The sequence below is a fragment of the Protopterus annectens genome, chromosome 10.part0 (genome assembly GCF_019279795.1).
Source record: "Protopterus annectens isolate FY-2018-M chromosome 10.part0, PAN1.0, whole genome shotgun sequence".
Lineage (NCBI taxonomy): Eukaryota > Metazoa > Chordata > Ceratodontiformes > Protopteridae > Protopterus > Protopterus annectens.
Window position 1 is genome coordinate 652,272,829 of NC_056744.1, and position 18,497 is coordinate 652,291,325.

The 18,497-nt window shown below is 38.5% G+C and overlaps 1 protein-coding gene across 1 annotated transcript in view; it reads left to right on the forward strand.

Moving 5' to 3' along the window:
* TMEM61 (transmembrane protein 61) overlaps positions 1–18,497 on the forward strand; it is a 194,665-nt gene that overhangs the window by 113,775 nt on the left and 62,393 nt on the right. Inside the window, exon 3 of the mRNA XM_044085502.1 lies at positions 16,890–16,973. Coding sequence (XP_043941437.1) covers positions 16,890–16,973 — 84 coding nt within the window. The remainder of the gene's footprint in view (positions 1–16,889; positions 16,974–18,497) is intronic.

An 18,497-nucleotide genomic window follows, 5' to 3' on the forward strand; every position in this document is an offset into this window, starting at 1 on the left:
CATGTACCATATTATTAAGATCCATGACAATAGATTGTATGTATGTTGAAGCCAAATGTGATGTGTAATAAATCAAATTCCTGTTTATATTGGAATAATCAATCTTATACAAAAGAACCAACCTACAAAAAAGACTCCAAAAGAAATGTCTCCAAAGCAGAAGCAATCCATTCTATTGCCCCAATAACAGAAAAGTTATTCAAATACAGTCATATCATCTTCTTCTGGAACATTGTCATAAGTATCCAAATCCCGAATTCTGGCCTGAATTTCTTGCGACTCCATTTCCTGTAGAACCATTGGCCCCAATCTGTCATGCCTAGTAACAGAGCTCTCCTTAAATGAGCACTGCTTGTCCATGTAGCCTGCTCGTAGTGTATTGGCAACACAGCTGTCAGTGATTTTATCCCATGAATTCTTAACCCAAGTCACGACCTTTTGCAGGCTAGGCTTCACAAAGTTTCCATGCTGATTTCTCTCCATTCTATTTTCAATTTTTTTTTTGTTTGTCTTTTCGGCTTTTCCCGGTTAGGGGTCACCACAGCGGAACTCCGGTCCGCTAATGATTGGCTGTAGATTTTTTTATACTGCTGAGTTGCCAGCCTGATGCCCAACCTTCAGCGAAGGCACACCCATTCACGCATGTCTTTTGGAGGCCACTCGACCATGTGGAGGACATGCAGATTCCACACAGAAGGCACTCCAGCCGAGAATCGAACAGGAGAACCTCTTGCTGTGAGGCAACAACGCTACCACTGTACCACCTCGGCTTCATGTAGTCATTGAATTCCATGTGCAAATGATCCCTGAATGGCTTGTTTATTGCAATATCAAGAGTCTGGGGATAGGCAGTCATTACTGTGGCAATCATTATTTGATCTATTCTTCTCTGTGCAAGCAATTTCTTCGTGTCTTTAGCACGGTGAGTGCTGGCTGAAACCCAGACTAGCAGACCTCTTTCCCGCCACCTCGCAAAACAAGTGGCAGCATTACATCGACCCACTTGCTTATAGCGGCTTGTGTGTACTAGGCTTTTTCGGTTTCAAGAATGTAAATGCCTGAAACACATTCAGTCTTATCCTTCTTGCCCTTACTAATGATTAGAGGTGGGGTTTTCTTTCCATCTAGATGAATTGCCAAAATACAGGTAACAAGTGCACTTTCGTAACCAGTGGAGGGAGTGTAGATTGACGAGGCACCCCTCTGATCAATTGTTGTTTGAAATCCTTGGCCCATAAACACTGCAGTTTCATCCATAGCAATCATGTTGGAGAGTTGGTATTTAGAAAAGTCGATGCCATCGACAAAGGACTTAAATGCAAGTGCACTTTTAATAACTTCAGTATCTTCCAGCTTGAACAGTGTTATTGATCTTCTTAGAGACAGTAAATATCACTAAAGGAAACCATCCAGCCAATGTTGTGATGCTTTGAATTCTTTTGGGCATATTTCTAACTGTGGTGCCATTGCAAGGGCAAATGCTTGAATATCAGCCCTGCGTACAACCAAAGTCTTTGCTCTTCTGTTAGCAATCCATTCACAGATGATGTTTTCCAGCTCAGGAAATAATGGTTGCTGACCTGATCCATACTTGCACTTCTTAGCAATTTCCCTCGTTGGCCTGTTGACTGAGATTATCGTATGCTGCTCACCATTTTTGGACCTTTCAGAGATCCAATTTCTTCTCTTTGCAGAAAGCCATCAGATTCTTTTCCCTGGAGTCCTCCATGATTCCTTTCCTGTACTCAATGGAATAGCTCTTTCTTTTTTGTCTGGGGGCTGGTTAATTGAAGAATTTTGAGACAAGAGTGGCAACACAAAATGGTGGCAACACAAAATGGTGACGGTTAAGAAGACACAACCACACCCATTCGTTATCAAGTGCGCACTTTCTACGTGCTTTGTCTGTACTTTGACCAATCAAAGTACACTTGCCAGTGTTTGTGGGCCAAGGATCTCAATCATCAAGTGTGAGTGAGGATTAGGGTTACAGTAAGAATCGTGGAGGACTCCCGGGGAAAGAATCTTATGACTTTCTGCAAAAAGAAGAAGTTGGGTGTCCAAATGGTCCAAAAATGAGTACAATAACCTCAGTCAACAGATGTCAATAATATTATTATTTTATAATTCAACACGTCTGTCGTGTGTTGTTGACACTTAACTGGGACTTATTTTTGGGGTAGGGCTTATATCATGACCATCCTGGAAAATCATGCTAGGCCTTATTCTCTGGTTAGGTCTTATTTACTGAGAAATACAGTAGTGATTTCTGCAAAATCCTCAAGGCTACAGAGGACTTTGTCTTGCTTGAGATCTTGCATGATCATAAAACTTCAAACACTACAAATACCCATTCTAAGAACTTAAACCCACACCTAAACATCAACACAATTTGTTGGTGGGATCGACCCCTCTCCCAAAGAATACTTAACGTTTGGAATAAACTCTTCCTCCATGTCAGGCAAAGTAGTTCCCCTCACATTCTTTAAATTTAATTTAGAGAAATGGTTGGGTATCCTCAAATTCAACTCGGGTATGGCAGCTCTGGCCCCACAGTTCCTAATGGAGAGGAGGTGTAAGTAGTTACAATGGCTGGGCTCCTAATGTTCTCCTAGAGTGGTTACCAGTATAAACTTATTCATGTGTGACCCTAAAATGAAGTCTTTGGCTCTGTTAGTTTTGACTAGGTATTAAAACATGAATCTGAGTACTACTTCTTATTCATTTTTTCTACAGTTGCACTGTATTTGTACAGGTAACATTTCAGTCCCATCCTTAGTGTGACCTCTATTTGGGTGGCAGACTACATAACCTGATATGAGCTTAAACTGGAATTCATCCATCAGCATTAGAATTATTAATGTGGTAATTTGGTTTGATTGTGGGTGAATTCTTCCAGATGCCTAACCTCCCATGCAGACCACCACTTCAATTTTATCTTAGTGAGTGAAGGTTGCCCAAATCACAAATCCATAACATGTACCCAAATACACATCAGCCTGAATTACAATGTCATGAAACATTAAACTGCAAAACATGTAACTAAATTAATTGAAGTATTAAAAATCCAAAAACAGAACAGAAATTACACACCATGTTGCAGTAACTATAGTGATAAAAAGCATCTGTACATAATATATGTTATATGAATTTGAAATAAAAATATATAAGAAGTGAAATAATGCTGGGGAGTCAAGTCTCCTGTTATCACTTTTTCTGATTAAATTCAGTAAGATACACTTGTAATACTCTTGTCTCCACAGTTGATGATCCAAGTTTCTTACGTTTCTAGTCAATGAATAATAACCTATAAAGTTCTCTTCCATTCTAGGCTTGTGCCATCATGTTATTTAGAACAGCTCTGACCTTTCTTAGTGCTCCTCAGCTCTCCTCATTTTAATCCAGCAGGTAAATTGAATAGAATGCAAAGCTAACAGCCATTCTGTTCCCATTAACCTATCCTCTGTGTGCTATTCATGGATGGAAGCTGGAGGTCAAAGTCATGCCTCTGTGTAGTGCAAGTTCCATAAGGCTGTATAGGGCAGATATTCCTTTAGTATTCATTGACTGGAGCTCAATCACTTTGTTTTGAAAATTCATTGATTCATATATAATAGATTTGCTAGTGGCTAAAAACTGCATCCGTCTACATTTCCTCAGTCAGATAGCACCTTTATGACGTTTACATTCTTTACAAGCTCTTTTTTCCTGCACCAGCTGGAATAAAAGCTCTGTGTCTCCCTTTTCCAATAACAAAAACAGCTGTGATCCGAATGAAGATGTTTTATAAATTGCAATCTTACCTACAGTAAGACACCATGGTATCTACTTACTGTGGAATAAGGTAGACTATGTATAAAGAACTGTATCCTCAGGGAAATTAATTTGTGGCATCTTATTTCATTTAACTTCTTTTATGCCAGATATTAAGTTCTCTGAACACTTTGCCAATTTCAGGCATATTATGACTATTATCACATACAGACTGTCAGACACTGCAGTCTATACTCTTTTGACTACAACACGTTTTTTCTATTAAATTTTAGCAAAAACTATCATACATGGCAGCACTAAATTTCAAGAATGTTTGTTCAGGTGAATCTTGATCTGTAATAATCGTCCATTTTCCCTGTATTTGCATATTTTGGAAAAACTTAATTTTTCATAAGCTAAAAAGTAAAAACCGCTGCATTTCTGAAGTAGTTTAAAGAAATGTCTGATAGAAGGTTTACATAAAAACACTGCTACCAAAGTTATGAGTGAGGTTTCACATTTGAGTCTTTAACACATTTGGCCCTTAAGTGATGTTATTACATTTATACTGATAATTTCCTGTTTCAGTAATGTTCTGTAATATGCACCAGTGTCACTACTTAGAAATTAGTGCACTTCTTTTTATGATGTTTCCTGTTTATAGAATTTTAATGAATTTCAGTACTTTTTCACATATCACTATAGACCTTGTTTAAATGATATTATATTGTATATCTATTATTTCTTGAAGCTTTTCACCTGGGAGTCTACTGAAAAAGGGCATTGTATCCATTCTCCATACCTCTCAACTGTACAGATTTCTGCGAATATCCAGATTTCTGCCTCATATTTTAGCTTCTTCCTCATGCAATTTGTGGTTTTCTGGCAAATCACTGAGAGTTGAAGTCCCTAAATAATACCAAACATGTATGATTACATAAAGTAGCTGGAAAAGGTGATTCTGCACATATCCATGAAAGAATAAACAAATAAATAAGTCAAATGAAAATCAAAGTAGACGGCATTCCTGCATACCTCATCTATGGTATGGTGCTTGGCTTACTGTACATTTGTGGAAATCTGTACTGATGCAAAGAACTTGATAAAAATACATGGAGAAGCTGCACTTAAATAAGCTAGTTCTATAATGTTATATTTCACTGGGTTTATGATGTTTTGCTTCACATTGACCTTAGATACCTTACAGACCTCTAATTCCTGGTTGGCTATCTCAGATCCTACAAATCTGTTCCCTAGCTAATGCTCACCTGTCAAATAATACTCTGCTCTTCTTGGACATCCTGTAAGCTCCCTGCATCCCTAAATATCACCACTGTATCCATGCAACAGCTATACTCTTTACTTCCCATATCAAGCCTTTCATTAAGCCAGGACAAAACAATACTTAAAGCACTTAATACAAGATATAGTATTGTAGAATACCTGGAAATCATTATTTGGGATCTTGCCAACTAAAAGAAGGAGGATGTTGTATACAACAGTGCAATGAGCAGCAGCTTATTAGCTATAGCTATGAATAATTCTTTGATATCAATAATTTCCAATTACATTTATGTAACGTTTGTCCAAATGTGAGAAAGGAAAGGCAGGCTGACAAAAGCTGCCAGGTAAGGGATTTCTCACTAAAAACCTGTAATTGATAGCTGCTGAAGCATTAGTAAACTGAGAACTTTAATAGGTTTCCAAACAGCAAAATAAAACAAAGCAGGTATGGTTTGCTTTTCTAAAAAAAACTTTTCCTAGTTAGACTACATGCTTCACGGTATCCCTGAAAACTGTAACATGAAACAGAAGGTAAACAATACAGATTTTATTACTATTTTTAATTGCTAATTAGATAAACTGACTAGGTACAATGGCACACTTTTAAGGGCATCCTGGGAACTCTGTCATGTAAAGTGACTTGTTGAGTCTCTGAGAGAATCAAAACCAGGGCTACAGGATAAAGCTAGGTTTCTGCTTATGACTTTAGATCTCTTCCCTAAACAATGAATCATTAACCACCTCTTCTTCATAGTCCAGTTTTTGGCAATTCTATAACCCATCACTCCATTTAGGTAAGTAAGACTATTAGCATTTGCAAAGATGCTGAGCTACTTTTGCTGTGGTTTTACATTAAGAAATTCCAGGATCATTAATCTTGTAACAGAAGATATCTAACCTGTCCCTCTGAGTTGGAAACCACTCCAGGGGAGCTCCAAGTGTGATCATTTATTGGCTAGAGGGTATAAGAGACAGTTTTCAAGCTTTTTTTCTCTGCTGTAAATCAGGAGAGTTTGTAAGGCCCTGTGCTCACTTAAACAACCCCATCCATAGCCACCCACGCTAAGATAAGAGTATTTTGATTTACTGCACTTGTGTTTGCTTTGTACAGTGATAGATCCTATTTTTGAGCATTCTTTAAATCATTTATTTAATTTTTTGGCAAAAAATCATTTCTCTGTTTGTTAGCTTTTTCTAGTTCTGCTTGCCTCCGGATCACCTTGCAGAAGGGTGAAATAGACAGGGACTTAGTGGTTTGGTGGTGGTTTCTTGTTTAAGCTGTACTTGGGAGCTACTTTTTCTGTGCTTTTGCATTAAGAAATTCCAGGATCATCCATTTTGTGGCAGAAGGTACTTACCTGGACTCTCTGATTCTGATTTGGGAAGCACTTCAGAGAGCTCAAAATGTGGTCATTTATTGGCTGGAAGATATAGCAGTCACTTTTCAAGCTTTTTTCTCTGCTATAAATCGGGCAAGATTGTGTGGTGCTACCCAATATGCAGTGGCAGTTAGCAGAGCCCTATATAGCAGCAAATCTCTAAACAGTAAAATTTCCCTGTAAAGTTAGGATTAGGTCTAAAACCTGTTAGACAGCATGGCATTGCATGAAATTTAGCTTGGAGCAGCTAGGTTGTGCATCCAATAGCACTGCAATATCCAACACTATACAACATCTTAACCCCAGAAACTAGTTTCTGTATAGAATAGCACTATCATATCCTAGCACTATATGACATCTTGCCTTTTTTATTTTTTCATTTTTATTTATTTATTTGTTTTTGCTAATATCTGGCCCTTAAACCCAGAAACGACCTTAGGAGACCCTGTTAAAACCCATTCCATACTCCTAAACAGCTCACCCTGTTACAGGATTGGACAACACAAAAAGGATATGCAGTTTCCTAATGTCATGCCTGGCCGGCTTGGTAGATTTGGGCATACTAAGGCAATGTGGCAATTGTCTGATATTCTCAGATAATCAGTTAATCATTAAAGAAAATGGCATGGTATGCAAGAGATGTAAAAACAGAATGTCCTTGCAGGCAAAAATTTTACACATAAACAAGGTTGTTAACACTAGTACCCTCATACATACCTCTTACCATGCACACAGATTGTCTTATGCTGAGGTACTTAAAACAAACCTTCCCAAATCTCAAAGACCTCCAAAGCTGCCTAATGGCAACACCGGTCTACAGCAATCACCAAAACACTCACCAAAAAAAAGTCTACACCCAATGATTGCCCAAGGGCAAAAAACACAAGGCAAGCATATATTACCCATCACATTTGTCATTGGGGATCCCATTATGCAACACACAGATGCCCCACTTACCTAGTTAGATGAGGAGGAGATAAGGGTTAATTGCCTATCTGAAACCAGGCATGCACACACTCAAGTGACTGCACACCAAGTACGAATATGATTGAATCATAGTTCATGTGGGTGTAAATGGCCTGAGACGTACCTTACCTGACTAAATGAAGAGACATAATGGATCTGTTGAAATATGTGTCAAAGACAGGTATAAGCCTTGCACCGAGCAGCATTCTACCTTCACCAAGAATGAAGCCACAGCATAAACTGATTTTAATAATTGGTTTAGTTTCTAGTGTCACTTCACTGGATCCAAAATCTGTCAGCATGGTAGGACATGGTCAACAGACCACGTTGCTTTGACAAGGATGGGCTGCACCTGTCCCCCTAGGCTTTCAGATATTGACAAAAAGTTTATTGGCCCCCTTAGAGCCTTTTTCAGGCACTGCCAAAAGACAAAACTACCAACATAGTGTAAAAGTCTTCCAAGAAACCTTTGGGTGCTACTGCTCATTGCTAGAAGCCTAAACAAAAACTCCACACCCTTAAAGCCCTCATTACTCTAGAGAATGCAGGCATCTGTGCTGTCAATGAGACCTAGTTTGAAGTAGCAAGAAATACTTCAGCAGTGGAGGGCTACAGTGCCTTCCACACATTTAGGCCAACAACAGCACAGACTAGAACCAATGGTGGAGGTGTCTCAATGTACATTAGCAACAAACATTCTTCCAAGTTGGTTAAACAGGATGATACCATGGAGCTCATTCATGTGCAAGTCACCATAGATAAGGTCCCTCACCATATAATGGCAAGCTACATCTATGCCCCAAATGTCTCACAACTCTTACCTAATCCTATTAGAAGCACTCACCATCCAGCCAAGCACCCTGTTCATGAGTGACTTTAACTGACTGGGAAAACTCAAACTCATTGGCACAATGCTTCCTAGACTTTATTAATGCAAATACTCTGGAACAGATAACACACTCTCCAAAGGGAGGATCAAAAATGCTGGATCTGGTACTCACTAACATAGGCTTGCTTTGCACTCCCCTCCCACCAACCCCTGTGTCATGTCCTCACTAGTGAGGTCAGATCACAAAGCTGTCACTTTTGTAGTAAAAAAATCAACCTGGAAAACCCAGTAACAGTTATGAACTGTTTTAAAGCAAACTACATCTGATTAAGTGACAGTTGTCAAAAGTGGATCAGTCAGCCACCTCCACAAAGAGACCAGTCACCAGCAATGGTACTCCAGGGTACTGTGCTGGGCCCAGTCCTGTTTGACATCTATGAAGTCAAGACCAATGCTCAAGGCCTCTGGCTCACCAGGTTCACAGATGACCTTAAACTGGGAGCTATTATAGACACCAACATCTTGCAAGAGAGTTTAACACAGAGAAATGACTAGTGCCAAAGCCTTGCCTAAAATTCAGTGTCAAAAAATGCATTATAATGCCCTTTTGGAAACTTTCAACCCAAATTAATTCCTCCATTGATAAAATACCCCTATGAGTCGACCCAGTAGTGAGTGATTTGGGAGCATATGTTGCCAGCAATCTGGCCTTTGACCAACATGGACCAAAGATAGTAAGAAAATCATTATATATCACCCAACTTGTAGGTAAGGGCATGACATCCAGGTCCAAGGAAGTTATAGTACCATTCTACTCGGCCCTTATCAGACCTTTCATTTAATACAATAACCCCTTTATTATGTACCTAACCAGATGCTTGCAACAGCTGGAACACCTACAAAGGTTTCTCACCAGTAGAATTCAGGGAGTGAATCCACTGTCCTACAGTGATCACTAAAAGTCTCTGTCTCTGTATTCAGTCTCCTACAGGCTGCTGATAGGGGTTCTTTACCTGGTTTACAGGATTTCCTCAAACCCAGTCCTGATGGATCTGTTGCACATGTGCAAAACAAACAGCACCAGAAACACTAGATCTAGAGATCTAAACTTCTCTTTTGACATAAACAGAACTTACTGGAGGGGCAGATATGTGTCCCAAAGGATCTCTGGGGTATGGAATAGGCACCCTATCCGTATAAAATAGAGTTCATCCCTGACCCTACTCAAATGAAACCTTGACAATTGGATGGGAAATCATATATTTACCAACAGTCTGGCGCCATGTCCCTTATGGACAGAGGCTGTCAATAAGAAAAATATTATCCTAACTAAAACCCCTCTACAAGTCCCTTAGCTACCTCCCTAACATGCCCCTTCCCCACTGTAGAGACGCCCATGATACTTGGGATCCAAATGAGTTTTGGGGTGCACGGCTAGTCTTGTAAGGAACCTAGTGGTCATTAGCCTAGTAACAACCTGTAAACCTATAAACTACAAGAATGAGTTATGGTGTATCAGGCATACAACTGAAAGCCAACAATTTAATAAATAAAACAGGACAGAAGCAGGAGCTAAATGTAATACTGTCACACAATACCACAACTTTTATAACCTTCATTTCCTCTTATTATATGCTTTTTCTGCACTTATACCTAGTGGCCAACTAGCCTCTACTGCAGTTATGCCCATTTGCTCCCCTTGACCAATGTGAGAGTTGGACACAGCTGAGCCCGTCACTAGGAAACTATGAAGGATTTTCTATTTTCAGGTTGTAATGATAATGTAAGTGCTCTTAGATCTGCTGCGCTTTCTACTGTGAATGTGCACATTCACACACATGCTCTCTGTGGGCTACCATGCAACCATGGTATGACAAAGCCAAGTGCATATCAATGACCCATACAGTGCACAGTGCATGCTTGTACCTGTCTCTCTCTCTCTCTCTCTCTCTCTCTCTCTCTCCAGTAGGTGGCAGCACTGCATCAGGCCACAGAACTTCCCTCCTCCAGGATGAACCAACTGGTGTCTGCTGCTTACTTACAGTTTCCATTTCCAGCTCCTCCACAATCTAGGTCACTATATGAACCAGCATTATGTTAGTGGCAGTTTGCAGCAAACAGTAGACTATGCCTTTCATTTTCTGGCAGAAAGCTAGCAAAAGTGAAAGGGGAGAAACCATAATATACTCACATAAAACTGATGGTGCCTTGAGTTATTTCTCTGAGTTCTGCATACCAAGCCCAGAAGGACCAGACAACAATTGATTGAATGCCCTCTTATAACTATGAATAAGCTGATATGGCTTTATAAGAATTATACTGGGCCTGTCTTGACCATATAAATGTTTTAGTCACACTTGTACAGAAACAGCATTTGTACCCCAAATCCCATGTCAGTACTGGACTTTTAGACAGCACAAGTAGGGTACTACTGCAAGACATTAACTTCAAAACATAAATAATGCAGTGACATGCATCTTCAAGATTTAACTTCAAAACATAAATAATGCAGTGACATGCATGTTCAAGATTTAACTTCAAAACATAAATAATGCAGTGACATGCATCTTCAAGATTTAACTTCAAAACATAAATAATGCAGTGACATGCATGTTCAAGATTTAACTTCAAAACATAAATAATGCAGTGACATGCATCTTCAAGATTTAACTTCAAAACATAAATAATGCAGTGACATGCATCTTCAAGATTTAACTTCAAAACATAAATAATGCAGTGACATGCATCTTCAAGATTTAACTTCAAAACATAAATAATGCAGTGACATGCATCTTCAAGATTTAACTTCAAAACATAAATAATGCAGTGACATGCATCTTCAAGATTTAACTTCAAAACATAAATAATGCAGTGACATGCATCTTCAAGATTTAACTTCAAAACATAAATAATGCAGTGACATGCATGTTCAAGATTTAACTTCAAAACATAAATAATGCAGTGACATGCATGTTCAAGATTTAACTTCAAAACATAAATAATGCAGTGACATGCATGTTCAAGATTTAACTTCAAAACATAAATAATGCAGTGACATGCATGTTCAAGATTTAGCTTCAAAACATAAATAATGCAGTGACATGCATGTTCAAGATTTAGCTTCAAAACATAAATAATGCAGTGACATGCATCTTCAAGATTTAACTTCAAAACATAAATAATGCAGTGACATGCATGTTCAAGATTTAACTTCAAAACATAAATAATGCAGTGACATGCATGTTCAAGATTTAACTTCAAAACATAAATAATGCAGTGACATGCATGTTCAAGATTTAACTTCAAAACATAAATAATGCAGTGACATGCATGTTCAAGATTTAGCTTCAAAACATAAATAATGCAGTGACATGCATGTTCAAGATTTAACTTCAAAACATAAATAATGCAGTGACATGCATGTTCAAGATTTAACTTCAAAACATAAATAATGCAGTGACATGCATCTTCAAGATTTAACTTCAAAACATAAATAATGCAGTGACATGCATGTTCAAGATTTAACTTCAAAACATAAATAATGCAGTGACATGCATGTTCAAGATTTAACTTCAAAACATAAATAATGCAGTGACATGCATCTTCAAGTTGAATTTATGATATCAAACTTTTTACTTGCTTCTGAACCAAAATAAAGAGTTTGCAAATAATCCATTGTGTACTTTTAATATACCAGCTTTTCCACCAACTCAGTATGTCTCCACACTGCCAAGATATCTTCCTGCATATATTGAGTATTTCATATAATATAATGGTAATAATGTGCTGTAGTTGGGAAAGGGTCAACATATGGCATGGCATAGCATGAGATTCAGTGGAAAGAGGTAGAATATTTAAGATGTGACAATATGGGACAGGCAGGGCCAACTGTAGGCCAATTGGATCTGTTTGGTCCTTCTGGGGCCCCTGCACTAGGCTATGACAAGGTCATTTTGCCTTATGTGGCGCATAAATTTGAATAAGAGACATTACAGCAAAGTACAATGCATTTCATAGTGGCAGTCTTGCTCCCATAGTTGTTACAAATCTTGCTAGTGGAGCAGGCATTTCCCATCATGCGTTGCACTAGTGGTAGTCCAGTATTAGTAGTAACCGCAGATTCATGCCACTTGTATGGCTGACAGTGTTAGCTGCTCCCACTCCAACAGTGGTCAGTTACTGTTGCTGAGTGCTCAACAGGCTGTTCACCCCAAAACTGGCCAGATTAACTATCTGGTTTTGTGTACCATTCCAGTTACCGTCTCAGAAGATAATAAGACCGGGCTTAATTTGAAGACTGACAGAGAGCTACTGTATTTTCTTATGTTTCTCTTACTGACAGAGGGGTTTATGATTGATTACTACTGAATATGATTATAAGTAATAAATGTGGAATAGGTTCATAGGTTCATAGATTAGTACTAGGGTAACTACCCTTGTGGGCCATTTCAAGCCTAGCCAATTACCCCATGTGTCAGTCTTAGACACTATGAATACAAACACTAGTAATCATTAAAAAAAAAAACAATTGTGATGTGAGGAAACTTCTGATTACTAAAATTTCTGACAATTTAACAGTTTGGCATGCATCTGAGAGGTAAAGCATGAGATATGTGTGTGCTGAGTGATAGGAGGCAGAGGTGGAGAGAAAAATGATTCACATGAAAGAGGAAAAACAGTAATGCAACCAGTTTGATTATAAATGTACTACAAGGGGATTACAGTTTAAAGTCACAGAGAAGAAAGGGGACAAGCAGAAACTTTAAGCTAAAAAATGGTTGGACAGGATTGTCAATGAGTTTTCAAGGGATATGTATTAGAGAAAGCTGAACAAACCATGCTAGTTTCCTTAAGGCTTTCTGAGTTCCTTCCACCCACCAAAACATAATGCTTGGTGACTAATCTAAGTTATCCCTGCATGTAATCCTTACTGTTGACCTTGTGATCTGTGATATGGCTGGAAACAATCTGCATGTGTTAATCCAGTTACCTAGTACTAGTTAGCTAAATAGAAATAATCTTTCAAAAAGAGGTATAAGTTTGTAAGTGGGGTGGTGTATGAACAATGTCATTTGTAAGGAGAGACCTGAGAATATTACTGTTATTGATAAGTATTCTGAGGAAGTTTAACAGTTTTACATGGTTTTGTGGCAAAGAGTTGACTGTAACAAGGTATTAAAATTAACTGGGTAAGAAACTCCAACCATTCAGAGCTTGGACGGGCAATAACTGGAAGTCCAGGAAGGAAGAAGGGGATAATTTGAGATGAAAATGTGCAATGGAGGTTAGAAAATGTTCTTGTTCTTTTTGGCCTACTCGCTCTTCACACAACCATAAAGTGCAGCCCCACTGACACCTTTGTCCAGTACTTTCTGGCATCCAAGGACACTGAGCATGAGAGGAGAGAGCTGGGAAGTGTGATGTGTAAAATTTTACCAGGGTTTATGTTCCAGAAATGAGTCTGTTATCTGTTATTTACAGTATGCACTATTCCTGCACACAGGATGTGAAACATTAAGGCAAGAGTCAAATGACTGGAACAATGGAAAGAAAAAAGAGAGAGAAAAATAAAAAAGAAGTGTGGCATGGGACAATGGGGAAGTGTGTAGCCATCTCATATAAAGATTCATGAGATCTGGACAGCACTGCAGGAGTTTAGGAACCTCTTTATTGCTAAGTCAGTGTATTTCCACGTGATGAAAAACTATGGAGACACAGGGTACCAGGAGCCCATCAACACACCCTATAAGGTGCCTGACTTAGTTAAGCAGATCCTGAGAGAAGAACTACAAGAGATGTTGAATCTGACATAGACACACACACACACACACACACAAACACACATTTACACACAGAGGCAGACACTCACACACACACACACACACACACACACACACACACACACACACGCATATATATTTAACATCAAATGTGCCTCCCCAGTGGTCTTACAGAAATACTGATCCTTTCATCCGCATGCACATTCTAATAATCACATACAAACACACACACACACACACACACACACACACACACACACACACACACACACACACACAAATATCCAGACTCTCCATTCCCTAGCTAACCATCCCCCAGTGCCACCATCCGGGCAGACACACACACACACACACACACACACACACACACACACACACACGCACACATTCATACTCTCCATTCCTTATCTATCCATCCCCCAAGGGTCACCAACCAGTCTGACACACACACACACACACACACACACACCTTTCAAGTGTACAGATTTTCTCAGAATGTACAGATTTTTGCCTCATATTTTTGGTCCATTTTTCATAAAATTGTGGTTTTCTGGCAAATTAATGACACATCATTAAAGCGTAAAGTTAGAAAATAATGACAGACATTAGAGTTTCTGACTTCATACCCTTCAGAAAGGTCATGCTAATGCAAAACCTGTTATTCTATCAACTTTCTAAGTTTGTAAAGCAATATTTAAAAATTGTCTCTATTTTGGGGTCTCTGTCCTACTTTTATTCATGGCTTTGTCCAGATTTCTTGCTTCAAGAGGTTAAGCGGTATCACACACACACACACACATACACACACACACACACACACACACACACACACACACACACACACACACACACACACACACACACCTAGCTTCATTTATGCCTCCAAAGATATGCATACACATTTCCACACACATACACACACGCACCAGCTAACACAACCCCATCCCCATGTAATTACTGAGCTTATCTGCACTATGACTGCTTCTTCAAGTGTGAATGGGTAACAACCAACTTTTGATGGTATTAACTTTTCCTTCAGCTGTGGAAATTTGAGCAGCCATATGATTCTCTGAATCACTCATAAGGGTAAATTGCGATTTGCTGACATTTCTGTAGGAAAGCACATGTCAAATTAACATTAGCCACTTCTCCAGATTGCATCACTACCATGGGCTTAGACAGCGGGACCACCCTCCATGCTGAGGCTCCCACTAGTGGGAAACAGCCATAGGGCAGACTATGAATCACAAAGGCTTACCATAAGTAAACCCTTCTGAATCTCAGGGCTTCTTTTACTTAAGAGTATGTATTCCTGATAATTATTCTGAAATAAACTAAGTCCAGGAAGCCAGCATGGACACAGGGGTAAAGTGGTAGGTGGGGGGGGGGGGTCAGCTGACAGCCCATCGAAATGGTCCATATTATGGCACATAGTTGCTAAGGCCAGCTCTGGGGCCAGGAATGGGATGGAAACAGACTTAATGGGAACTGATGAAATAAGATGACATAGATAAAAAGGTATTTCTAAAATTGTTTATAGCCTACTAAGTCCTATCACTATGTAACAGGCTCAGCCATTTACAGTAGTACCTTCATATGGAGCAAACGGTACTGAATTTCAAGAGTGATGGGGGTGGAGATGCTCATGCTGTGTAACATGTGACAGGAAGTCAATATGAAAAATCTCCTACCTTAATATACAAACGGGTGGAGATGCTCATGCTGTGCAACACGTGACAGGAAGGCAGTATGAAAAATCTCCTACCTTAACATACAAACGGGTGGAGATGCTCATGCTATGTAACATGTGACAGGAAGTCAGTATGAAAAATCTCCAACCTTAATATACAAACTGTATTGATAACTACACTTATAACACAACTGCAATAACTGTACTAAAATTATCCTTTTAGAATATTCACATTATCAGATTTAGTCTAATCATCGGTTCCATATAATCTGTAAATTATTTGGGCATTTAGATAATTTGACGGGTCACATTCAGTTACACGTACATTAGACAAGTTTCGTTGCCAAATTACTCTTTTCCTTTTCTCGTCTGTTTCATGACTCTTTCCCTCCAAGCTGTTCTGTGAAAGGGAAACTTAAATGGTGTGCAGCCAGAAAAGTGTTTCCCTAGTCTGTTCCATTACTGCTTTGGCAATTTACATTTCAACTGGCTTGCTAAAGCAGGAAATCATGCTGTGAATGAAGCCAGGGAATAATTTAAGTGACATTCAAGACGTGTTAAGCATGAAAACAGAGCAGATATTGATTCCACCCTTCAAACTACACCTTTTTTAATTTTTAAACCAACTATTTTTCATAAATGTGATAATTTTTCCTGGAACCAGTGTGTTTACCATAGCATAGTTTTCTTTACAAGAAATATCTAGTAAAAAAAGTTTTCTCAATCTAACTCTGGTTGTATAACTTAGTAGATAAAGCAATGAGGTGTCAAAAACTGTATTTTGCAGAACTGAAGTTGATTTTAATGCCACCAAATGCACTTTCTGCAGCTATCTGCAAGTTATTTGACTGGGGTGCTGCTTCCAGGTAACTATGTAAGATTTTCCACAGGTAGTCATGTCTGTTGATCTATACCTGGCTGCCAAAGTTAAAAAAACAAAATGATAGTCTGCAATGAAAAGTGCGGTATCCCTCTGGCCTACAGTATACTCTTGTCTATAAAAGACCCACAAAAGTCATTGCAGTTGTTGATATGTGCATGCAAACACAGGTAATGTTTTTTGTGCTCTGTTCATAACACGAACATGTATCTTTCAGGTGGACTGCATCCTGTGGTTGCATGATTTTTTTCAGTAAACATCACGTTTTGCCATCATCAGCAACAGTCCAATTACAATATTTAATAAAATTTATTTTTTATTACTGCAGTGTTGGAAAAACATATAAAATCCCTAAGAGACAAACACAAATACCAGAAACTCGAAATATGGAAAGAAGTAGAAGTACTCTAAGGTAAGAGTATTTTTCATATTAATAATCATGTTTTTACATGTTATGTAAAAACAAAAAACAAAACTCAGGCTTAGAAACGCAAGTATTAACTTTTTAATGTGCAAAACAAGCTTTTGGGATAGAACTCTTCTTCAGTCCAAAAGGGTTGTTTTTCGTTTCTTAGTTACTATGCTTGAGGCTTAGTTTACTGCAATTTACAATCTGTTTGTTTGCTACACTGTTATGTCACAACATCACAATTTAATTAGTGTAAGTGTGTGGGGGGTCAAAACCAAAAACAAAGCAGTAACGCCAATTCATATGGATAGGATTACATGATTTTTCATTTTTTATTAAATGGCAGCAATTTCCTCAAGCATCAGGGTTACATTACAACACTTTTTTGGAATGCTAAAATGTCATCATTTAAGAACTCTAGAAGTAGGGTGGAAGAAATGTAGACATACAAGGTTTACCAAAAGAAACTGGCTTACTATTTTCATTTATGAACAGTGAGCACAAACCACACATTGGCTTGTAGTAATACACGTAACATTTGCTGGCAGCTACTATAGGAATAAATGTAAACTCTTCACTGTTCTCGAGGGTTACTGCCACTGGCTGAAAATGGAGAACATGGCATTTTTCATATAGCAAAAGTTGCAAATTGTTGCATAAAAGAATCACATAACATTTATTTCTTTGTTTTTTCCTTCCTTCCTTTATTTCCTTCTTTCTGTCATGTTTTACTGATATATGTAGAGCTAAATGTTTGCCCAGATCTTCTACAGCTGAAGAACAAGCAAGTGAATTAAGGCGATCATGTCAAAGCTCACAAAAATAAAAAGAAAATAAATAACTAGAAAAACAAATATTTAAAAAAGAATTTGTTTTTAAAAGCAGGCATCTGAAATACTGTGTCTTGTATTAGATGCACAAGAGTACAGGCACTGTTCAAGGACATAACCTCTGTTTAGGCCATCTAGTCTGCTCATTTCACAAACTGTTTACTAATACACAGCTCTTACTTGATCACCACTGTATTCACAGTTTTTTTCATGCCCTTGTAAGACTTGCCCTAGAGCTGTCTCATGACTTCTGGAATTCTGTTGCAGTTTATGCATGGGAAGTTTGTCCTAACCTTCCACAATGCTTTCTGCAAAATAATAGTTTCTCTAGTTACTGCAAAGCTGTCGATATTTTAACTTTAAATTGTGCATTTTTGTTCTCATGCATTTTGTTTCTGAGAAACTGTGCCCTTCTGACTTGTGCCCACTGGGTGTCAAGTTAAGTTCTGATATCCTGATGACCCCAAACTGGATAAAACAATACTGGAGAATAAACTAGTGAAATTTACCTCTTGAGTTCCATGGATTCCATCTGCCTTCATTCATCAAAGTTATTCATTTTAATCTACTTTACTCTCTCTTTATCTGAACCCATTCATTCTCCTCCTGTGGGGCCAGTGAGTTTCTGTCCTACCCCTTATAACAGGTCAGCCTCCCCCTCTGTACAGAGTGATGCCACACTTTCCTAAGGGCAAGA